At 42.8% G+C, this 25,846-nt stretch overlaps 1 protein-coding gene and 1 pseudogene across 2 annotated transcripts; one reads left to right on the top strand and one right to left on the bottom strand.

Annotated features, from left to right (window-relative positions):
- Positions 1–5,001: 5,001 nt before the first annotated feature.
- On the top strand, positions 5,002–8,210 carry LOC112227233 (annotated as a pseudogene).
- Positions 8,211–13,061: 4,851 nt separating this feature from the next.
- Positions 13,062–24,004, bottom strand: LOC112227232 (WW domain-containing adapter protein with coiled-coil-like). 2 transcript variants are annotated; one of them, XM_042307988.1, is made up of 13 exons: positions 23,721–24,004; positions 23,432–23,465; positions 22,511–22,697; positions 21,675–21,754; positions 20,714–20,829; positions 20,329–20,423; positions 19,693–19,953; positions 18,246–18,368; positions 17,386–17,537; positions 17,104–17,189; positions 16,250–16,427; positions 14,847–14,974; positions 13,062–14,737 (listed from the first exon to the last, which is right to left on the bottom strand). In XM_042307988.1, the coding sequence occupies exons 1-13, from the start codon at positions 23,759–23,761 to the stop codon at positions 14,668–14,670; spliced, it is 1,551 nt and encodes a 516-aa protein (XP_042163922.1). In that variant the 5' UTR covers positions 23,762–24,004; the 3' UTR covers positions 13,062–14,667. The 2 variants fall into 2 exon arrangements, with proteins under 2 accessions (XP_042163922.1, XP_042163921.1); XM_042307987.1 differs by having other exon boundaries at positions 16,250–16,430; positions 23,721–24,003.
- Between the last annotated feature and the right edge of the window lie 1,842 nt (positions 24,005–25,846).

Genomic DNA, 25,846 nt, shown 5'->3' with positions numbered 1-25,846 from the left:
TGTGCCCAAGAACACTAAGGTAACCTGCTTAAATGACTACTGACCCATAGCACTCACGTCTGTAGCCATGAAATGCTTTGAAAGTGGAGCAGGTTGAGAGCTTCAAGTTCCTTGGTGTCCACATCACCAACAAACTAACATGGTTCAAGCACATCAAGACAGTCGTGAAGAGGGCAAAACAAAACCTATTCACCCTCAGGAGACTGAAAAGATTTGTCATGGGTCCTCAGATCCTCAAAAAGGTTTTACAGCTGCCTGGTATGGTAACTGCTCGGCCTCCGATCGCATTGCACTACAGAGGGTAGTGCGTACGGCCTAGTACATCACCGGGGCCAAGCTTCCTACCATCCAGGACCTCTCTACCAGGCGGTGTCAGAGGAAGGCCCTAAAAATTGTCAAAGACTCCAGTCACCCTAGTCATAGACTGTTCTCTCTGCTACTGCACGGCAAGCGGTACCGGAGCGCCAAGTCTAGGTCCAAGATGCTTCTATGCACCCCCAAGCCATAAGACTCCTGATCATCTAATCAAATGGCTACCCAGACTATTTGCATTGCCCCCCCCACACACCTTCTACACAACTGCTACTCTGTTATTATCTATGCATAGTCACTTTAATAACTCTACCTACATTTAGATATTACCTCAATTACCTCGACACCGGTGTCACCCGCACCGGTACCCCCCCTGTATATAGCCTCTTTGTTATTTACTGCTGCTCTTTAATTATTTGTTACTTTTATCTTACTTTTTTAAGGTATTTTCTTAAAACTGCATTGTTGGTTAAGGGCTTGTAAGTAAGCATTTCACTGTAAGGTCTACACCTGTTGTATTCGGCACATAACAAATACAATTGTATTTTATTTTAATTGTAATTTTCCTAAGTCCCTCTTTGTGGCACCTGACCACACGACTGAACAGTAGTCCAGGTGCGACAATGTTGATGGTGTTGTTAAGATGGCAGAGCAATGCTTTATTATAGACAAACTTCTCATCTTAGCTACTGTTGTGTCAACATGACAGTTTACTCCAAGCAGCTTAGTCTCCTCAACTTGCTCAATTTCCACATTATTATTATTATTTCCACATTATCCATTACAATATTAGAGGTTCAGGGTTTAGTGAATAATTTGTCCCAAATACAATGCTTTTTGTTTATGAAATATTTAGGACTAACTTATTTCTTGCCACTCATTCTGAAACTAACTGCAGCTCTTTGTTAAGTGTTGCAGTCATTTCAGTCGATGTAGTAGCTGACGTGTATAGTTTTAAGTCATCCACATACATAGAGACTTCACTTAAAGCTAGTGGCATGTCGTTAGTGAAGATTTTAAAAAGGGGCAAAACAGCTACCTTGGAGAGGCTTCCATTAAAGAACACCCTCTGTGTTCTGTTAGACAGGTAACTATTTATCTACAATATATCAGGGGATGTAGAGCCATAACACATACAATATAGCAGGGGGTGTAAAGCCATAACACTTTTTTCCAGCAGTAGACTATGATCGATAATGTCAAAAGTCTAAAAAAAACAGCCCCCACAATATTTTTATCACACATCTCTGCCAATCACTTGTAGAAGTGCTGTGCTTGTTGAATAATCCTTCCTTATAAGCGTGTCGAAAGTCTGTCAATTTTTGTACTGTAAAATAGCATTGCATCTGGTCAAACACAATTTTTTCCAAAAGTTTACTAAGGGTTGGTTACAGGCTGATTGGTCGGCTATTTGAGCCAGTTAAGGGGCCTTTACTATTCTTGGGTTGCGGAATGACTTTTGCTTCCCTCCAGGCCTGAGGGCACATACTTTCTAGTAGGCTTAGATTGAAGATATGGAAAATAGGAGTGGCAATATCCTCCGATATTATCCTCAGTAATTTTCCATCCAAGTTGTCAGACCCTGGTGGCTTGTAATTGTTGACAGACAATACTTTTCTCACCTCTTCCACACTCACTTTACATAATACAAAATTACAATGCTTGTCTTTCATAATTTGGAAAGTTATACTTGGATGTGTAGTGTCTGCGTTTGTTGCATGTTATGCCTACATTTACTAATCTTGCCAATGAAAAATCATTAAAGTAGTTGGCAATAGTTGTTGAACCTTTATTTAACTAGGCAAGTCAGTTAAGAGCAAATTCATATTTGCAACGACGGCCTATCTTCCACTTCGACAGTGTATTTTGTGTAGATCATTGACAAAATAATTACAATTAATCCATTTTAATCCCACTTTGTAAGAATAAAATGTGAATAATTCAAGGTGGGTGAATACTGTATGATCTACATCAGTATGTAAATTGCATAATTAGCTAAATTAAATAACATTGCCTACTTTGGGGGCTAATAAAATTAAGTAGGCATCAATCCCATCTCTGTACACAGGGATTTGACAATTGGTTTTACAAAAAAAACGATTTACTATTAAGATAAAATTGTTTGAGAGAAACTTGTTTTTGGCCAATTCTTGTGCTGACCTATTACTTTCTGTGAGAAAGAGATTGAGAGGAAACTACAAGTTTTCCTACTTCATAAACAGTCAGAAAATGAGCAATCAACGTGTTCATTGACCGACTTTGCTACACTCCCAAAGCCGCAAAACTAAGATTGGTTTGAGGAATGAATAGAAAAAAAGGAACAATAAATGAACAAGTCAGACAGTGAGGGTGCATTTATTTTAATTTGGAGCGGCTCCTTACCCACAGAGAAGAGGCTGTGATTTGAATGTGTATGAGGTAGTTGGGTTGGCTGAATATCAAATAGGAGAGTTCTGATAATATTGGCAGATAAGGTTTATGGCAACAGTTCATAGGTCTGATACAGTGGTACTAAAGGGACAAAGGAAAATTCCAGAATTAGATGACTGACTACTCAGTTCTGAGATCAAGTCATGATAAATTCTGGTTGCACTTTGTAATTTGGAGATTTGAAACCACATTTGTATAAAAGCCTCAGTTTAGTAATTAATGCATTGATTTCACCAAGAACAAATAAGTGAAATGTAAGGTTTTCAATTTAATTGGGATTAAAATTCCAGATAGTTGACAATAATTTAGAAAAAAAATCAATAATGAACACTGCTACTGCAAAATGTTTTCAAAAGACAATTTGCCACCACAAATTTGTCAAATTGGTCTTCCAACACCAAGTCTACATGACAAGGCAAACAAACAAAGAGAGCTTTGCGTGTTGTTTGTCGTGGAACAAGATTATTCACATCATGTGGTTTTGCACACATTTGAAAAGACAATGAAAATGCATCAAGAAACAAACATTTGCACACGTTCATCAAAAGTTTCACCAGGTAAAAAACATGCTGTTTAAGGGGATAAATTGGTCACCTTAAATCCCCCATTGACAGTGTGACCAGACTGGCAGAGAGTCGGAGGGTGGACTGCCAGGGGTTAAGGGGTTAAGGGGGAGGAGCTCTGTAAGTCATACTGCCGTTTTGGATCAGCGGGTTCATAAATAATGTGGGACAGAGATAAATAGAGTATGACAGGCAATCAGTTACACATGTCATCCAAGGACACTAGCCACAAGACTACTGGACCGTGACACACTGCTGCTCTGAGTGAGGTTTGTTGTCTGAGGGGACACCACTGAACACTCGTCTCTCCGAGGGGGACAATCATAGACCAGGTAAGAGACCGCAACCTTTGAAGCAGGTTTACAGATATTGGCGCAGATGATGTGATGAGGTAGTCAGCTATTTGGGGGAAACAGTACTTTATCAGCGACAACATTAATCCTTTCACAGATCAAAATAGCAATATCTGTCCATTGGGAAAACTACACCGGACCAAAAAATAAATGCAAAGTGTTGGTGTCATTGGCTGAAATAAAAGATCCCAGAGATATTCCATATGCACAAAAAGCTTATTTCTCAAATTTTGTGCACACATTTTTTACTTCCCTCTTAGTGAGCCTTTCTCCTTAGCCAAGATAAGCCATTGTTACAAATCCCTTTTGGCCCAACAGTCTAGGGGGGGATGGTAATGAGACCCGTAACATAACTCATGCAAATTATAATTGTGACAAAGTAACAGTGTGACCGAAATAACCACGACAACAGAAATCTACCATCAAACTCCAGGTTTATTTATAAACACACGGTAATGGGGGGAGCAGGAAAAGGGGCTGAGCTGGACCCAAGGAATGAAACAATAAATATACAAAAACACCCCTAAGCTAGACTAGCCTACTTTAACAACAGCTAACTAACCAAAAATACAGTGGGTGGTCCGCCCAGTTCTAACTAGTGTATTTAACAAAGTTTACCTACGGGTGGTGTATGCCCATGGGCGACTTGTCTCGTTTCCCCCTTTTCCCACCAGCAACAAACAAACACCATAACCAAAAACAATACTCACAGGTGATGACAAAGTGCTATGGAGGTGCTCAAACAAAAGAGAGGTTAAGACACAAAGCGAGAGTGACCTACAGACATGGCATTTACAGAGAGATTGAGCTGTAGAGCAAACAAATGATGGGGTTTTTAAACCATGGGGAAGGAACTGTGATAGGGTAGTAAATAGGAGGAGGTGTGTCTTCTGATTGATGATTGATTGTTGACTGATTGGGGAGTGATGATTTTCACCTGTGAGGGGAGAAGGAGAGAAAAGAAACACACACACAGGATACACACACACACAGGATAACTGTATCCGTAACAGCCATCCACCTGACAGGTGTGGTATATCAAGAAGCTGATTGAATAGCATGATTATTACACAGGTGTACCTTGTGCTGGGGGGAGGGGGCAATGAAATGGCACTAAAATGTGCAGTTTTGTCACATAACACAATGCTATAATCTCAGGTTCTAGAATTTAATGTTCATTTCTCTTCCATAAGCCACCTCCAATGTCATTTTAGAGTATTTGGCAGTACGTCCAACCGGCATCACAACCACAGACCACATGTAACCACGCCAGCCCTGGACCTCCACATCCGGCTTCTTCACCTGCGAGATTGTCTGAGACCAGCCACCCGGACAGCTGATAATACTGTGGGTTTGCACAACCAAAGAATTTCTGGACAAACTGTCAGAAAACCGTAATGATCATGCTTTTTAATCAGCTGTGAGGTGGATGGACTATCAAATATGTGCACAAAACGTATGCATATGAAACATTTCTTGGATCTTTTATTTCAGCTCATGAAACATGGGACCAACACTTTTTGCGTTTATATTTCTGTTCAGTGTATTTACGAATCCTTGTCTTTGGGATGGGGGGGGCGCGTGCTGCCTTGTCCCAATGTGATCACAGTGTGTGTATGTTTAATGTTCCATTGGTGTCAAAGATTATAGGTTGAGCGGTTATATAGAAAGAGCCATGAAGCTGCTGGGGAGCCTGCTTCTGGGCCTGTTGCTGGCCGGGGACTTGAGCCTGGCTCAGGAGAAAGATGGAGTAGAGGAACCAGTCGAGGAGGCGGCTGCAGAAGATGACGAGGCTGCAGCGGAGTTGGTGGCAGAGCCCAAGAGTCCCGGGACAGAAGTTGGACCACCTAACAACCGGCAACCTTGTACCATGTGGATGGGAGGAGTGCCAGGCACTTCAGGGCACAGTGGGAAACAAGGGAGAGATGATAGCCCACGAGGAGAGAAAGGAGATACAGGAAAGGACGGGGCTGCTGCCAGGTACATCTTCTAAAGTTCACAGTAAATCTAATCACAGTAACCCACAATGACTTACTTGTCATTTTTATCCATGAGGCACAGTCAATTAACATCAATACAGACATCTGCGAGGTTCTGTGTTATGCACTATAGCCCGTTACCATATTATATGTGATTGAATATTATCTGCTGTTGGCTTGTGTGGTTGTATGTGTTATGCAACATAGCTGACATGAGACATTAACAGTTTCAGGGCCATGGGCCTTTCTCGTGATGGAAAAATACAGAATAACATAAAGACAGGAACTGTGCAATTAGTTGCGAGGGACACATATAGAACGTAGTGTAGGGAACAAACGGTCTTTTGTTAAATAACAGGAGCCAGGTGTGTGATAACTGTATCAAGTGTAGGAGCGCATAGATATTCTTCACAACTACAACGACTGACCGCTGAAGCGCCTAGGGGGCTGGGACCAGCTTGGACAATCAACGATAGGCTGGGTGAGTTTAAACCACGCCCAGTCTCTACTCTGTGACAGGCCGGCTCGGAAGCAGGAACTACTTCTGTCAGAGTATATTATAATAACTTTGTCAGGAACAAGTCAGTTCTCTGTTCTACCCTGCGTGGTTTTACAACGAACCCGTATATACGAAAATTGCATTTACCACTTATTGCTTAGCTAATAAAAAATACATAGTATACAATCGGTGACTCAATGTCATATTTATCCTGATACCAGATTCGATTGACGCAACCCTTAACACATCTAAATCCTCCCTGACTCTGGTCTTTGTGTGTACAGGTGAACCAGGTGAGAATGGAGAGCATGGCGACAACAGCCCTCTGGGTCCTTGTGGTTTCCCGAGCAACCCTGGTCTGAAGGGAGCGTAGGGCGAGAGCGTCCTGTCGTATCACTCTTCCTTCAACGTGGGCCTGACAGATCCCGTCCCTGCCTCCAACGTGCCCATCCACTTCAACAAATTCTTTCACAACGAGCAGCGCCACTACGATGACGTGAGCAGGAAGGTCCACTGCTCTCTCCTTGGGGTCTACTTCTTCACGTACCACCTCACTGTCTACACCAAAGATCCTCGGGTGAGCCTGTTCAAGAACGACAAGCCCAACATGTTCACCTATAACCAGTAATACAAGGGCAATGTTGACCATGCCTCTGGGGCTATCACACTGAGGCTGGAGTCTGGGGACGAGGTGTGGCTGCAGATCTACGGAGGAGTTTGGAGGGGGGGGGTGTATGCAGACAACACCAACGATTCCACCTTCTCCTGGTTTCTTTTGCATCCCGACATGGGAGTGTCGAAGGCTAGGAGGAGACTTCGCTCTGTTGAACTTGGTAGATACTGAGGTTATGCGGGTCTTGAAGGGAGATATTGAGACTAGGGTAGGTTGTATCATCTTTTTCCTGACTGCTCTTTAGGCCTCTGTTGCCCACTGACTGGTCTGAGGGGGAGGGGTAACAAGTTGTTTCTTACATTATTACATTTTCAAAAAGATGCACTGAATATTTTTTACTTCTCAAATGTGGGTTTTAATCTATTGGATTCTAGCATTTAAGAGACATTAATGCAATACTATATTTAATATACAATTGAATAACAGTTGTGCACAGAAACAGCTTATGACCTAGATGGCTTTATGACTGTGTCACATCATATGGGGGCAGTGTCTGTGAAGGCAAAAATGTGTTACAGTAAAAATGAAGTCAGCTATGCTTTCTTTGTCAGATAGCCATTTTGCATCATAGTGGTTTGTAACGGAGTTTTACTTTGCTGATAAAATAGGGACATGGCAGGTTTGAGCAAGTATCCCCAACACTTCGGGAGAGTGTGGCAGGCCAGTCACCCTTCAGACATTTGGTGGATCCCATTTAGCCAACCAGTCGGATACGGTTTGTCAGTAGTATATCCTATTTCTGGTTTGATGACCATGGCCATACAACTGTGCTAAGGGGAATTACATCCCTCCCTTCCCCTTACACCTAGCCTGGCTGAAAAGTATCATGAGAATATTTATTTGGAAATCAACTCTACAGAGAAAAGAGACAGAATCTAAAAGTTGTAATGTATTATATCAACATTCAGTTATCTTTCTCATAAAATAAACTTAATTGGCAGATGCAATCCCCAAACTGACAACATCTTCATTCTAATAAAACCCTGCTCGGACGTTTAGCTGTGCCTGTCTCTATGACAACACTGATGCTGAAATAGAAACTGGAGATCGGTGTAAACTACTGTACTGTGTGCAGTGGCTTCTAGCAGTGACCCGGGTAATCTACCTCCAGGTCTAGAGCCAATGGGTGACCATGTACATTGCATCACTTGCTCGTGGACCAATTAGAACTAAGCTATGTTCGTTCTGGAGGATCTATCGTGCTAAGACTAAATAGTAATGAAACAACATCATGATGCTCTTGGCCACTTAAACGGTCAGACTAGTCAGGCACACAGTAGGAATAGATGTGTGCTAAGAAATAACTGCCTTGTGGAGATGTGTGGAGACAACTGCCTTGTTCAGGTACGTGATATCAAATACTGATATACAGTTGAAGTCAGAAATGTACATACACCTCAGCCAAATACATTTAAACTCAGTTTTGCACTATTCCTGACATTTAATCCGAGTTTTAGGTCTGTTTTAGGTCAGTTAGGATCACCACTTTATTTTAAGAATATGAAATGTCAGAATAATAGAGAAAATGATTTATTTCAGCTTTTATTTCTTTCATCACATTCCCAGTGGGTCAGAAGTTTACATACGCTCAATTAGTATTTGGTAGCATTGACTTTTTTCGGGTAGCCTTCCACAAGCTTCCCACAATAAGTTGGGTGAATTTGTGCCCATTCCTCCTGACAGAGCTGGTGTAACTGAGTCAGGTGTGTAGGCCTCCTTGCTCGCACACGCTTTTTCAGTTCTGCCCACAAATTTTCTATAGGATGGAGGTCAGGGCTTTGTGATGGCCACTCCAATACCTTGACTTTGTGGTCCTTAAGCCATTTTGTCAAAACTTTGGAAGTATGCTTGTGGTCATTGTCCATTTGGAAGACCCATTTGTGACCAAGCTTTAACTTCCTGACTGATGTCTTGAGATGTTGCTTCAATATATCCATATAATATTAATTCCTCATGATGCCATCTATTTTGTGAAGTGCACCAGTACCTCCTGCAGCAAAGCACCCACACAACATGATGCTGCCACCCCCGTGCTTCACGGTTGGGATGGTGTTCTTCGGCACGCAAGCCTCCCCCTTTTTCCTCCAAACATAACAATGGTAATTATGGCCAAACAATTCTATTTTTGTTTCATCAGACCAGAGGACGTTTCTCCAAAAAGTACGATCTTTGTCCCCATGTAGAGTTGCAAACCGTAGTCTGGCTTTTTTATGGTGGTTTTGGAGCAGTGGCTTCTTCCTTGCTGAGTGGCCTTTCAGGTCATGTCGATATAGGACTCGTTTTTGCTGTGGATATAGATACTTTTGTAACCGTTTCCTACGGGTTTCTTCACAAAGTACCTTTGCAGTTGTTCTGGGATTGATATGCACTGTTTGCACCAATGTACAGTCACCTCTAGGAGACAGAATGCGTCTCCACCCTGAGCGGTATGACCGCCATGGTGTTTATACTTGCGTACTATTGTTTGTACAGATGAATGTGGTACCTTCAGGCGTTTGGAAATTGCTCCCAAGGATGAACCATACTTGTGGAGGTCTACAATTTATTTTCTGAGGTATTGGCTGATTTATTTTGATTTTCCCATGATGTCAAGCAAAGAGGCACTTAGTTTGAAGGTAAGACTTGAAATACATCCACAGGTACACCTCCAATTGACTCAAATGATATCAATTAGCCTATCAGAAACTTCTAAAGCCATGACATTTTCTGGAATTGTACAAGCTGTTTAAAGGCAGTCAACTTGAAGTGTAAATACACTTCTGACCCACTGGAATTGTGATAGTGAAATAATCTATAAACAATTGTTGGAAAAATTACTTGTGTCATGCAAAACTATAGTTTTTAACAAGAAATTTGTGGAGTGGTGGAAAAACGATTTTTAATGACCTAAGTGTATGTAAACTTCTGACTTTTGACTGGGTTTCCTATGTGTTGGTTTTCTAGTTGACAGACACTTATTGATAAGAAACCAGACCAATGACAGAAGTTACATTTAGGTCATTTAGCAGACGTTCTCATCCAGAGCAATTTACAGGAGCAAATAGGTTTAAGTGCCTAGCTGAAGGGCACATCAACAGATTTCTATTCCAGTCGGCTCAGAGATTCGAACCAGTGACCTTTCCCCGATGCTGTTCTTAACACCTGCCTATCAAGGCCCCACTGGTAAATGAATTCCCCATCTCCTGTTTGATGTTCTACGTCGCTACCCACGTTATCGTAATGTTGCTAATGCACTTGTGACGATCAAAGACCGTTGAAATGTGAACATGAGTATTTTATGCCTCACCACGGTTCTCTTAAAATGCCATAGCTCCTTACAATAACAAATGGTAGAAAATACAGAATTGCTGGTGAATGTGCAGTATTCACACCCCTGGACTTTTTTCACATTGTGTTGTGTTACAGAATGAATATAAAATGGATTAAATTGATATGTTTTATCACTGGCTTACACACAATACCCCATAACGTCAAAGTGGAATTATGTTTAAAAAAAATATATAAAATTAAAATGTATGAAAAATGAAAAGCTTAAATGTCTTGAGTCATTAAGTATTCAACCCTTTTGTTATGGCTTAAATACATCACAACATAATGTGGAGTAAGTCTAGGACTACTTTCTGAAGGCACTGTTAATTAAATGCTTATGAAATAATCTCACATTCATTGCCACCATCACAACATTAATAAAGGGGAACTATTCATGCATGTGTTCACTGATTGGATTTATAAGAATATTTGGAAGATAAATACACAAAGCAGAGAAAGAGGACAATACAGTACTAGAGGTTAGGAGGACAATACAGTACTAGAGGTTAAGAGGACAATACAGTACTAACGATCAATGTAAATAGTGTTTTTTCTGTAATGGGGAATTATTGATTAATGGGTCAGAGACATGGGAGGAATTTGTCTATACAGTGAGCCTGAAATAGGATACTTGTTATTTGGCCATTGGCCCAGTTTTATTGCAAGGACTTCTAATTGGTCAACCACAGGCTAGGGCTGAGTTATAAAACTAGATCCTGTCCCTTTGTTCTGTGGAGAGAATCACTGGGGACAGGGGAGCATGAACATCTACCTCTCTGCATGGATTCGCCCTCTTTGAATAAGAATAAACCTTTTTTCCTCCCGCTGATTTGCTTTGGGGTTTGTGTTATTGAAGAGTAACAACTGCTAATATATTCATACTGTATTTCCTGAATAAAACCACAAATCTAAATTCTGAGGAACATCACAATGCAAACCACGTGATGAGCTCAGTTTAATCAAATGGAAATCAGCATTGAAAGAGCAGGAATCAAGTCTATTCAGTAACTATGCAAAATGTGGGCCTCCCGAGTGGAGCAGCGGTCTAAGGCACTACATAGTAGTGCTGGAGGTGTCACTATAGACCCGGGTTAGTCCCAGGCTCTGTCGCAGCCGGCCGTGACACCCATGAAGTGGCGCACAATTGGCCCAGCGTTAGGGGAGGGTTTGGCCGGCCGGGACATCCTTGTCCCATCGCGCTCTAGCGTCTCCTTGTGGTGGGCCGGGCTCATGGATGCTGACTTCAGTCGCCAGTTGTATGGTGTTACCGCCGACACATTGGTACAGCTGGCTTCCGGGTTATGCAAGCAGCGCGGCTTGGCAGGGTGGTGTTTCGGAAGGACGCATGGCTCTCGACCTTCACCTCTCCTAAGTCTGTACGGGAGTTGCAGCAATGGGACAAGACTAACTACCAATTTGATCAATTAAACTAAATAAAATACGCAACATTTTCACAGAACAAAAAATGTAAACGCAACAATTCATTAAGCCCAAAATCTATGGATTTCACCTCACTGGGAATACAGATGTTCTTTGCGAAGTTGCTGAATATTGGCGGGAACTGGAACACGCTATCGTACACATCGATTCAGAGCATCCCAAACATGCTCAATGGGTGACATGTCTGGTGAGTATGCAGGCCATGGAAGAGCTAAGACATTTTCAGCTTCCAGGTATTGTGTACAGATCCTTGGGACATGGGACCATGCATTATCAAACTCAAACATGAGGTGGTGGTGGATGAATGGCACGTCAAGGGGCCTCAGGATCTCGCCACGGTATCTCTGTGCATTCAACTTGCCATTTATAAAATGCAATTGTGTTCGTTGTCCGTAGCTACTGCCTGCCCATACCATAACCCCACCACGGGGCACTCTGTTCACAACGTTGACATCAGAAAACCCGCTCTCCCACACACCATAAACACCGTCTCCCATCTGCCCGGTACAGTTGAAACCAGGATTCATCCGTGAAGAGCACACTTTTCCAGCATGACAGTGGCTACAACACCAAACTGCAGTCAGGTCAAGACCCTGTTGAGGACGACGAGCACGCAGGTGAGCTTCACTGAGACAGTTTTTGACAGTCTGGACAGAAATTCTTCGGGTTGTGCAAACCCAGTTTCATCAGCTGTCCGGGTGGCTGGTTTCAGACGATCCTGCAGGTGAAGAAGACAGACGTGGAGGTCCTGGGATGGCGTGGTTACACGTGGTCTGCGGTTGTGAGGCCAGTTGGACGTACTGCGGAATTCTCTGAAACGACATTTCTTCAGTCAGCATGCCAATTGTACGTTCCCTCAAAATTTGAAACATCTGTGGCAGTCTTGTGTGACAGAACCATACATTTTAGTGGCCTTTTGTCCCCAGCGTAAGGAGCACCTGTGTAATGATCTTCTTGATATGCCAAACTTGTCAGGTGGATTTAATTATCTTGGCAAAGGAGAAATGCTCACTAACAGGGATGTAAAATTTGTGCACAATTTAATAAAATATGCTTTTTGTGTTTTTCAGCTCATGAAACATGGGACCAACACTTTACATGTTGCATTTATATTTTTGTTCAGTGTAAATTAAAAGCCTCCAAGGGAATCTAGGAGACAATGAAAGACATGGTCATTGCTAATTGCTAGCTCAATATTGCCATCTTGTGTCTAACGAAGGGATCAATTGAGCATCATGTCATTTTAAACTAGCACAACTGTGCTTGTTATGCACTTTGCAGCATTACCAATATGCTGAATTAATGCAGCAATCACATTTGAATGACAAACATGTTTACACCGTACAGTAATACAAGTGACATTGTGCATTGTCAGTTGGAGGCAAGGCAGTGTTGTTTTTCAGTCACCATCTCTGGAACAATGCAACAACTTCACTGAAAACGTCAGTATAAAAAGTGATAACAGTGATAGCCAACAGGCAAAAATGAGAATATCAAAAGATGTGGTAGAATAATGTATTTTATTCTCATATACTTTTAAGAAATAATATACAAAGCTATGGTCGCCCCATCCTCACAAAAACCTCTAATCCCCAACTATCGGATAAGTGAGTTCTCCAGTTCTGAAACCAAAGTTTTGGCCGGTACAGTATGTCACTGATTGGTCGGAGAAGTCTGAGGATGGAGTAGCTAAGTCTGTGGATATGAAAGAGTGAGACAGCATTGTTGTGTAAAATAGTTACGTTTAATTACTGAGGCCTAAAAAAAAAAGTTTAACTTCAGTAAGACAAATGTAGCGAACGTTAACTACGGACTCCATTTAACTAGTGCTGTACTGGATTAGCTGGTATAGCCAAGAGAAAGGTGAGTCCCATGAACATAAGATCATCTCCACCCTCTCTTCCATCATCTTCACAAGAACGCAATTAATAATGTGCAACAATAATTTAGGTTTACATAACCACGTGAAACTAAAGACCCCTTTTTCACAATCGAGAGAAACTGCACATAAGGAATTAATTACTCAAGATGAAGACGAAACAGACAAGCTTCACAAAACAAAAAAACATCAAACGTTCAGCAGAAGAGGGGGAAAATTATCAAGTACAGATCAAAAGGGGGGTTCTGATGCAGAGGTCATGGACGACGAGAACGTTGCCCTTTATCGCATGATCCCATTGGGGGTTCGTGATAGGAACTGGGAGGTGACCTAAAGGTTACGCCATGGGACAGTATGTTCTGAGAAGTATCCTGGCCCAACGTCAGAGGGGTCACAGGTAACTAAGTCTACAGACTATTCCCATCCAGGGGGGAGGGAGAGTGGACCGACACAGACATCTCATGTCAAGCAGCTAAGAATCTTTGTCAGCTCACATTTTAAAAAGTACTCAGCGAACTGGGACTGCTAAATTCAGGATTCCTCACTGAATAGAAGCAACTGTATGAGTCTGGAAGGAATCAAAGTTGGCTTTTAAGAATATGCTGTTAACCTGTGGGCTGTTCGATATCCTATCTGCAATGTGACGCACCACTTCAAGTCTATGCTGAAGAAGTGTTGGCGTTGGAGTCTTCCTGGAATCAGTTGGTGATTCATACATCTCAAGTCAATCGGAGTCCCTTCAGTTCCCTCTCAACTTCAGTTAAGCCACAAGTCTGAGGAGAAAAAGATGCATTCCCAACCAAAACTGGCTATCAACCGCAACAAACACAGTCCAACAGTTTCTCAAATCCAAAAGGACGCCAGCCGAGTTTATCAGGTAACAAAAAAGGTATGACCTGTAGGTTTCTCAGAATCCACTGGTTTGGGTGTCCATGAAAAGCTCAACACGGCTTCTGTATTATTTTAGCCTGCGGTTTCATAGAACAATTTACATCTTGGATGCCTAGACAAAATCTACACTTTTTCAGGGGCTTGGGCAGTGGTACGCTTCATTGCGTAACCCATGACGTCTTCAACAGGCCCAGTCTCTTGTCCGTATCCTCAGACGCCCTCTGGTTCATGACGGTACGGACGTGTTCAGACTGGGGCACATGGGGCATAGAGGACCGCGTTGCAGGCTTTGCCCGCAGCCTAAAGCGGTTCACCGTCTTTCATCTCCCACACAGGTTCTCAGACCATGTAAGAGTTCTGGTTCTTCAGCTTGTCCAGTTCTTTGCTCTGCTGTCTCAGGAACAGTATTCTGGGAGAAATGGACAGTTAAGAAAATAAACAATTCATCGTGAAGATGCATTCCTAGTGTGCGTGTGTGTGTGTGTGTGTGTGTGTGTGTGTGTGTGTCCTGTTCTCACCTCTGTTCCCGCAGCGTGGCCTGGATCTCACACACTCTGACTAAAGATCGGAGGTTTTTGAGTTCGGTGCAGATCTCAGACATGTAGAGACTGCCCATGTTGTGGGCATCCTCCCGTAACCGTGCTGCCTGAAAGAGAAAGGCAGAACCGGGTGAGGGGTTGCATCAAAACACACATCAACTTTAAAGCATTGAGGTCAAATTTCAGAGAAAAACATTTTTATATTTTTAATTAGCCATCTTCAGAAGGAAATATTTATCAGAAATGTATTTTAGTAGTGGTTAGTCAGAGTACCAAGAAGGCTCCTGCCTAGAGTCCTAGGCCTACCTAATGGTTCCATAACCAGCTATACATGTGTACAAAAGTTTAAGTGGGCATGTCTTGTCTGTGTGCCCCGAGGCTTACTCTCCCGCTTTCTAACCAGCCAGCGGCAGCGTTGTTTGGTGGTTCAGCTCTTTATAGGAGAGGCGAGGGCTAAATATTGACTAGAACTAAAAAGGATTAGGGTCCCTCATCTGTCCACCAGGTCTCCATTAGCAGCAGCACCCCAAACAGAATCCAACCACCACATGGCATCCCAAACCAAACAGAATCCAACCACCACATGGCATCCCAAACCAAACAGAATCCAACCACCACATGGCATCCCAAACCAAACAGAATCCAACCACCACATGGCATCCCAAACCAAACAGAATCCAACCACCACATGGCATCCCAAACCAAACAGAATCCAACAACCACATGGCATCCCAAACCAAAACAGAATCCAACAACCACATGTCATCCCAAACCAAACAGAATCCAACCACCACATGTCATCCCAAACCAAACAGAATCCAACCACCATATGTCATCACAAACCAAACAGAATCCAACCACTATATGGCATCCCAAACCAAACAGTGAGCTTAGCCACGCCCTCTCTTTTATCAACTTCAAACAGGAAATGGCCTGGGTGGCCTTGGATGTGTAGCTACTGCCATCTAAGGGTACAACATTTGATTGTATGATAGTGCCGTCTACACTAAATGTAATAAAAAACTGCTGTTTCGTAGTAATATGCACACAAATGGATTACATGCATATATCCTACTACCATCAAGGCATGACTAGTCCAAGTCGTAATTCAACAGTAGCAGCTTCTGTGTATCACGGTTATATCAAAACAGTGTGGTACTATTTTGATAATGACTGTATTTAACCCATTAGTCATACAGTTGACAGACATCCAGACAAAAAAAACGACTAACTCGACGTTCACCCCATTATGTACCCAAATACCTTATTCTACCATCTACTAGAAACTGTTTTGAGTTGAACGCACAAATTCCTTTCTAAACAACTCACTCAACATTGAATGAGCAAAACCAATTGTCCCCACTTCACAGTGGAGGTCCTACCTGCTTCTCGATGTGCTCTGCGGGCCAGTTCTGGATGTGCCTGACGAGGTTCTCGTCAAAGTGAGAAGCCAGCGAGGGAGTGAAGGAGCCGGGAGCGCTGGTGAGGCCTGAGGCAGCGTTGGGAACAGAGTGGCTGCCGGTGGAGTTGCTGTTAGGTCCTGGTGGCGGACTCCCCTGACTGCTGGACGAGAGAGACAGCAGAGAAGTAAAGGACCGGGGGGGGGGACAGACAGAAACTACCTCTAACACCTAGACACTTGTGTTGATTGGATAAGATGCTACTATCATTGGGCTTCTATATACACAACCCTTCCAGACATAGACAAGTACACCTCAACTAGGTCAGGGACACAGAGGTAGGTGACATTAGGAATAAGGACATTTGTCCACACTCATCCAGTGATACTATTCTTCTGACAAGGGTACGAAACGGGATTGCTGTACTTCCATTTCATAAGGCTGTGTATATTGTGGAGGCATACAAGTAATGCTCCGTGTCTACTAAGAACCATTCAACAAATCTAATTTTATTGGTCACCTACACGTGTTTGGCAGATGTTATTGCGAGTGTAGCGAAATGCTTGTGTTTCTAGCTCCGACACTGCAGTAATATCTAACAATTTCACAACAATACACACAAATCTAAGTAAAGGAATTAAAAAATATATATTATATATATATTATATATACATGGATGAACAATGTCAGAGCGGCATAGACTAAGATACAGTAGAATAGAATACAGTATATACATATGAGATGAGTAATGCAGAATACGTAAATATTATTCAAGTTGCAAGTGATTTCAAGTCTATGTAGATAGGGCAGCAGCCTCTAATGTGTCAGTTATGTACCTCCGCTGTTGGAGAGTTCGGGGGTCCTCTGGACGTTTCTCTGCTGAAGCCTGCTGAGAAACTGGTCCTGGTTTCACTGGGGTAACCTGCAAAGGGACAAAATAAGAAAGAAAATTAAAAGCAAGCAAGAGGGAAGGAGAAGAGAGCAGAGGACAGAGATAAAAGAATGGTGAGGTGGGAGAAAGACAAACACTGAGATCACAGGGTTAAAATGACAAAACCATACACCTCGATCATAACAATATCCTTGGACAAGTTTAGAGTTTCCGTGGAGGTGCTGACCTTTGGTTGGGATGTGGCGGGTGGCATACTGAGCAGGGGTTTCTGGGTAAGGAGGTTGGTCTGGGGCGTGCCATTCCTGGGCGACACGTATGAGCGGGGCGAGGAGGCGTCCGACGTTAGTGATATGGGTGACTGACTTGCCTGCAGGGCCGCTATTGGTTCGTGTCCAGGAGGCGAATAAGACAAAGGTACTATTTTTAATAAGAACAGCCTTAATCTCACATACACAAAGGGTATAACTACATTAGAAATATGCCTATAAAGACATGAGTCATTCTAAAAGGTTGCTTTTTTCTTATGCATCCAAAACTTTAATGAAAAGCAGTGGCTATCGTTGCTTAGAGGACGACCCTGGTTAAATACATCCATAGCCAAATTTGATAGATTATTCAACAGCAAAAACTAGCAGACGTTGCCCTGAACTGAACAATGCCCATACATCTTCTTGAAAGACATTGGTCAAATCTTCAGTTAAAGCTTTCAACAATAACAGCTACCCTGAAAATATTCAATAGGAGAATCCTCCCAACAATAACAGCTACCCTGAAAATATCCAATAGGAGGATCCTCCCAACAATAACAGCTACCCTGAAAATATCCAATAGGAGGATCCTCCCAACAATAACAGCTACCCTGAAAATATCCAATAGGAGGATCCTCCCAACAATAACAGCTACCCTGAAAATATCCAATAGGAGGATCCTCCCAATGTATTTCTATCTGAATAGAAGTGTAATTCTATATATCCTAGTTCTATACATCAACCAGGAGACACTGGAATGAAAAACCATTCTAACAGAGAGAGAGAGAGAGAGAGAGAGACATCAAAAAAAGGTGATGACGTGTGACAGCAGCCATACCTTGGTTGGAGTGTTGAGCAGCTTGGGAAAGAAGAGCAGTGATGTTGAAAGCAGATGGTCCAGCAGTGAGGAGTTTATGAAGCATAGACTGCAGGGAAGCTTGGGTAACAGCAGCCGCAAGGACTAGAGAAGAAAACACAGGACAATGAGAAACACACACACAGATACAGGCACCCATATGCGTGTTATGTATGTAACACACAGACCAGTCCATACATGAATATCAAGAGAGACGGGTTGTTGAGTGACAGTGATTTTCAAAATGGCAGCATTATACAATAATCAATTGTAGAAAAGAGGTGAGCAGACATGATATTGGACTTTTACCCTACGAGGGGAACAATGAGACAAATCAGTAGAACTGGCTTTGAGGTCCAGAGTTGAGTTTGAGGGATATAGGCTACAATTGTCTCAGGATCGCCCATGCACAAGAATAGGACCCACAAACCCCTTCCCTCAATTGAGTTACTCTGTTTATCTCGATATGGTGAATTAAGCCTATTCAATATCTGATCCTGTCGGAGTAACAGAAACTTTAGAAATCAAACCCAATGAGATGTCTTCTGAAATATCAGACTGAGGATCAAAACGATTGTGGCCTAGACGGTGTGCAGCTAGGGACCGACAGGTGCGTGTTCGGCTAGACGGTGTGCAGCTAGGGACCGACAGGTGCGTGTTCGGCAGACGGTGTGCAGCTAGGGACCGACAGGTGCGTGTTCGGCTAGACGGTGTGCAGCTAGGGACCGACAGGTGCGTGTTCGGCGGCGGTGTGCAGCTACGACAGGTGCGTGTTCAGCTAGGGACCGACAGGTGCGTGTTCGGCTAGATAGTGTGCAGCTAGGGACCGACAGGTGCGTGTTCGGCTAGACGGTGTGCAGCTAGGGACCGACAGGTGCGTGTTCGGCTAGACGGTGTGCAGCTAGGGACCGACAGGTGCGTGTTCGGCTAGATAGTGTGCAGCTAGGGACCGACAGGTGCGTGTTCGGCTAGACGGTGTGCAGCTAGGGACCGACAGGTGCGTGTTCGGCTAGACGGTGTGCAGCTAGGGACCGACAGTTGCTTGTTCGGCTAGATAGTGTCCAGCTAGGGACCGACAGTTGCTTGTTCGGCTAGATAGTGTCCAGCTAGGGACCGACAGTTGCGTGTTCGAGTCGCGGACAACTGTAGTCTTTTAGCTTCTCCTAACCTGCTATGAAAAGACCCTTCTGAAGCCAAACCCACTGGCTCTGTTGTAATATGATCACTTCAGACATCAGAAAATCCAAATTTGTGTTTCACATTTCAGTATAGCAAAGGCTTTTTTCAATACCTATGCTGCATCTAGTTACAAGGATCACATCATTCTCCAGAGTTGACGTTTGAAACTCCAAAGTCATATTTTCAGGCAGAGCTATTTGGACCCAGGTCTGCTAAAGCTCAAGGAGAAATGTGGTATTGGGCGACTCACCCTCATTGATCTTGGCCATGTCCATGCTGCCATTGCTCATCTGCAGGGTGGCCTGCAGCGCTGGGAGGAGCTGCCGCAGGAGGGCGGGGTCTTGGAGCAGGCCCGAGGCCTGAGATTGGACAGAGGGGGACACAGGGACCATGGAGGAGGATGAGGAGGGGGTGGGGTTAGAGCCAGAGGCTTGGTTCAGGCCCGGATTGGTGGATGAAGATGACTGGGAAGGAGCAGTGTTGGAGGACGACTTGTCCCCGGAAGTACTCTCTGTGGAGGGAAAGGAAGAACAGGACTGAAGAGACTCTGGCTTGATAGACAGGATGCACCTCTCTGTGGTTCAGACTGACTTGCTGTACTCATCTCCATGTTGTTCATTGAAGAGGTGATAGCCATAACGCATACAGTTGTCAAGTCTTTTCAGATCAGTGCAGAGGAAGGAGAGGACGAGGAAATAAGTCACTTCTTACCATCGACACGCGGCCAAATTCTAAGACAGTAGATGATTTCACAAAAGGTATAGTCATACTATAACAACAAAAAAGTTTTATTTAAAGAGGCAAACATCAAAATCCAGATGTGGTTAGTGTATCTGAAACTTAGACAAATCCCATAAACGACCCCCTCTGTAGATTTCATACTTACTTGTGGTGGCTGTGTCCACAGACTCTCGTCTGTAGTCCCGGTCTTTAGGGAACGTGTTGGACTCTCTCTTAGACGGGTCTTTTTGCCTTTGCTCTCTGGACACAACGAAATACAGAAACTGAAGGTCATTGTCAGGATTACGTTTAATCAAACAGTGTAACTGCTGGTTGAATTCAGTATGGGAGTGTTAATGTCAGAACCTGTACTCTACCAATCTAAGTTATGGGACCTTTCAGCATGTTCAATCGATGAGGTTCAGAAATAGGGAATATTGGGCCATATTGGACTGTATTGCGATTTAAGGTAGATACTGAAGAGTTTAAGCTAAAGAGAAGAAGAGTATGATGTTTATGAGACATTGTTTTTCCATTGGTCGAGGCCTTACCTCTCCAGCCAGTCTTTGGGCTTCTCCCACTGAGAGACCTCAGTCCTGCAGTTGTAGTAGTACTTCTTGCCCGAGGAGCTGATGTGCTCCGACCAGTCGTCTGCAGGCTCGTGAGGCTGAGGGAAGAAGGCACAACATAAAGGTCAACTAACTTAACACTAGCGTAGGTTTTGGGTTCAAGTAGGCCTACATTTGGAAAATCAGGATAAAGGCTAGCGGCTAGTAATCAGATTCTAATGTGAAAATCTGTGTGGGAGATACAGGGGCTTGTAAGTAAGCATTTCACTGTAAGGTCGCCTGTGACTAATAAAAACTTGATTTGACTTGCTCAATAATTGATTGATTCCACTTGCTATTAATAAAAGCAAGCTGATCCTGCACACTATTTAGGCTAGCCTGCCTCAGTCAAATGTGGATGTCAGGGTGTATATCTATATTCTGAAACTCCGCATATCTGTGTTACCCTGCCTATATAGAGGACAGATTTACACCTGGGGCTATGAGGATGTGTCCTACAAGGCTAGCAGTGATACTTGGCTACTGGGCCGCTTCAGGTCCATTCACCAGGTAATTTCTTGACAAGTGTATGCTGAGCTAACCCTTCAGTTCCAGGGGCTGATAACTCAATGCGAAAGTAACTCTAGTCCATTGTTTCTCTGCAGATGGGGAGAGGGGATTGTTTCTGGTTGTGAATGTAGGAAATAACAACAAAAAAATCTTGTGACCTGAAAAAAAAGTCTCTTGATAGACAGATTATAATGAGGATGGATGAGACAAACACCAGAGAATAATCATCCTTTACACAACATCCTGACAGAGCCAATTGACATAATTTGTCAGACAAAACTGAACTGTAAACAAGCAGAGCTTGTCCTGTGGCTTAGAGACCCATGTTAGAACCCCAGCCTGGTGGATGCCTACTTTCAGAAATCACTGGTTCAAGTACAACGAGGTATCTTACTGTGTCTGACGCCTTGCTTTGATTTGAGTGCGAGTTGGAGCTGTGGTTGTGAGAATTCTCTTGCGGAGAGTAGCTGGTCCCTTTAAAAGAAATGATATGATGAGAACATCTACGAAGGGGACCACACTATTAGCAACCATAGACATGACAGGTTAGGCTACCCCCTATCCATTGAACAAAAGATGTTTGCAATACCATGGAATTTACAGCACCAAGGTACAGTATGTCAAAATTGTATACTTTAGTGCCCAAAAGCATCATAGTAATGTAGCTAGCCTAGGTGCACTACGGTTTCGTCATGCTACAATACTCTCTCATTTGACAAGACAACGTCGAGTTAACTAGTTTAAAAAAGCGCCTGTGGAACTTCAGCAACATAACTTTCATGTTAATCTTGCTTTGATGTCTGTGTATAGACTTGACCAACAGTTTTGTGTGGATATCTTCAGTCATGAATTGGGCCTTACAGACTCAACGTCTTGTTGTACACAAGTAGCTATGCATGTTTTGAGCAGGTGTCATGTATGCGGAAGTAGTCCAAGAGCTCTCAATAGCCCAATTTACAGTGTAAATCAACAGTTTGATGTAGGCTATTTCTAGCCTGGACCCAGATATGGTGGTGCTGTATAGCCAACTCCTAGGATTGTTTGGCATAACAAGGCCCACAGGAATTGTCTAAACGGCATAAACATATCTAGGACCAGGCTAGGATACCTGAACCTGAACTGGCTAATCAAAAGCAAGCTTCTCTGTGCACACAAGCAAAAACATTTAAGTAATATTAGCAAAATACAGAGAAAAGGTTCTTTAGCTAGGTTCTTTCTCTTTGGGCTTACCACCATCTTGGCCTCGGAGTGTGTGAAATGTTTTTGTTTTGCTGTGTCCGTCACTGTGCTTATTGACTGGACTTTCATCAGAGTGTCGGAGCATTTTGTAGGGTGGTGTAGGATCTGACAACCCATCTCGCATTTTATCGTGACGGTGAAGGGTGGTAGATTGACTCTTGGGCTGGGATTTGTGTGTCTGCAATACATATAGGCTTGTGTCAGTCAACATAGTAATTCAACGTTTCCTCTTTATGGATGAACACCTTTCCACCCACTGACATATGATACTGTAGGCCTACTTCCTACTCTTGACATTGATTGTGCTGTACTTTTCATTCCTGCCTAGCTATGTATGCACAACCGTTTGTAACGTTGTTTCTTGCAAAGCTAGCTAACTAGCTTCCTTAACCCACTTATTTTTTGTCTACATTTGTCAATTTCTTGTACTGCAATTTGAGCCATTTTACGTATTCTGAGTTACTACAATGGTTACTACATCCATCCTTTGTGCAGTATTCACACCATCAACATAGATAGCTAATATATTAGATCGTTATGCTCCATTGGTTATCTAACTGGCAATCAAGGACTGTATTTACGTTAGCTAAATATCGCGTAAAAATAAACATAGCTAGCTAACGTTAGTTGGCTAATGTTACGCCAAGGGAAATACAGTCGGCAGCTAGCTTGTTGGTTAACTATAAGTTATTGTTCAGCATTAGTTAGCTAGGTAATTTAACTAACTAGTTGTAGCCCAACTTGTGTTCACTGACGTTAAGGTAATTTTGCCAAATCCTGAACCAAGGCTTTTGAGTTGCAAAACTAAAAGCCAGCTAAAGGCCTGCATGGCTTACGAGTTAACGTACGTTAGCTAGCTAACACACTTGCTAACTACGTAGCTAGCTAACGTGCTATATTCACTTGCTTTACCTGATAGGGTTGTGAATCCCTTCGGTCGGTACACCTGGAATATAGACAAAAGAAAGTTAGCTAGCTATAGGCACACATTTGAAATGTTGATGCTGCAAAAAAAAAATATGATACTAGCTAACTAGTTAGCCACGGTAGCTACTGACGTTAGTTACCTAGCGACAACGTAGTTCGCTAGTTGTAACTAACTAGCTAGATAAATGAAAACCTTAGCTACATAGCTAACATTATTATGTCAAGGGAAGGGTAGAGCTGTCAAAGAGAAGTGACAAAATGTATGGTCGTTTACCCATCGCTGAGTCTCGGTTGTTTCCTTGTATGCATTACCATCAATGCCGTGTTGATGTGTGTGTGCGCGAAGGGGGTGAACTATTGACAACAAAATAGTATTATCGTCTTCAGTTAATTTATCTTGGTGATGCCTTGGTAATTAGTTAGCCAGCTGGGAAGGCCAGCAACTAGATTTGCACAGTGGATAGCTATGTTGGCCTTTGGTCCATTATTTATTCGCCTAAACTGCACAATCTCTTCTGTGCAGTGCCAGTGAAAGGAAACAGGCGTAGCAAATGAAATCAGCCCCGCCTCCACACACTTAGCTATTTCCGGGATACTCCCTTGTCGAAAAAGGTTCGCAAACCCTTCAGCTAATCAATGATTTGCAATGCAGTCAGACGAATTGCAGTGGTTGAAATAACAACAAAGCCCATCTCTGAGAATGCACATGGCCGATGACATTTGATGATTGAAAAAGTATTGATACAAAGGGTAGTATAGGTCTTTGCACTTTCCCTGCCCCGGCCCAGTATGTCGGATAGTCTAAAGTTAAACAACTCAAAGGGCCCAATGCAACATGACAGAATTATAAACCAACCCCTAGTCTCTACCCTAGTGTTTTTCATTCTTCCATGGGCTGTGCACAGTACTACCCATTATAACTAATCAAAGTATTGCAAGTTAATTGAATTTCATAGCACTAGGCTGAGACAAAAGCCCACATACACTGGCCCTTTGGTACCAGTAAGAACACAGCCCGGAGAGCATATTTTTTGATTGACCCTGTTCTGGATAACCTACTGATCAGGACCGATGCTGTATTTCTGTATCCTTGTCTGTCTGTATAGGACTAATGATGAGGCGACATCAGACCATCCCTTTATCTGGCATTGATTACCAATGCTTGGTCTAGTCCACTCAGGTCTAAAGGAACCAACGATAGCCCATTTTACTGATTGGAAAACTTTTAAGGGGAAGGAAACTGGTGATAGTTGCATTGGGCTAATACTGTCTGGTTCAGACTGGCTCATTGCTTTTACTGTATTTTTGTCTCCTATTCTGTTTGCATGTGGCTGTTCAAATGGACCCCACCTTCTCTCTGGTGAGTGTTACCTTATTTGGACTGTGCTGAGCTTGCTGAATTGCATATTGACAGCAACTTTGTTTACCATTATTTTAATCCTATTGCTCTAGAGAATTAAAAAAACAAACAAATTCATTAATATTAATGAGGAATAAATGCAGCACTTTAGACACGAACAGTATGCAGCTAGTCTGATTTATTAAGCACCATTTCTTAGTTTTTCCTATTCTTTTTAATTATTGAGTCATTTTTTGGGGCCACCTAATACAATAGTTATCTTTTAATTGTTAACTTTAAGTCACAAACGGACTAAGTTGCATGTTAGTCAGCTGTTTAGGAATATAGGTCTTCAGCCTGTATACTTGCTTTCATGTATTCCACAGATGCTGATTGATCTGTCTCAGTGTACAATCTATCAATGAGGCCATATGAGGGACAGAAAAGCTATGATTCCATGGTGAGAGCGTAGACTTATATAATTGGGTGAGAGTGAACGTACACTTCAATGACATGACGCCATGTGGACTGTAGAAAGATTGTGGACTATTGAAAGACTTGCTTTCAATGAGGCTACGCTTACACAGACAGCGTATTTATTTTTTTTCTTCACTAATTGGTCTTTTGACCAATCAACTCTGAAGAAGATCATATATAAACAGATCTGATGTGATTGGTCAAAATACCAATTAGTGTGAAAAGAATATGCGAATTGGGCTGCCTGTGTGAACCCAGCCTTAGAGTTACAGATCTATAACTCACATTTCTATCTGAAATCAGTTGGGTACCACACAAAACAAAATAATAGACCTGCAAAACAGGACATGTCCCATAGGGCAGCGCACAATTGGCCCAGCGTCGTCCGGGTTTGGCCGAGGTAGGCCGTCATTGTAAATAATCATTTGTTCTTAGCTGACTTACCTAGTTAAATAAAGGTTAAATTTTTAAAAAAGTTTAAAAAGAACATGTCATTGCCTCTCTTATCCACTTGGTGGCAGCAATACCATACAAAGGAACACGACTTCGGACGACAGCTGTTTCCTTTCATATTTCTACTCCTT

Source organism: Oncorhynchus tshawytscha, linkage group LG28 (assembly GCF_018296145.1).
Source record: "Oncorhynchus tshawytscha isolate Ot180627B linkage group LG28, Otsh_v2.0, whole genome shotgun sequence".
NCBI lineage: Eukaryota > Metazoa > Chordata > Actinopteri > Salmoniformes > Salmonidae > Oncorhynchus > Oncorhynchus tshawytscha.
Note: the sequence above shows the minus strand (reverse complement) of the source record. Positions and strands in the feature narration are given on the sequence as shown.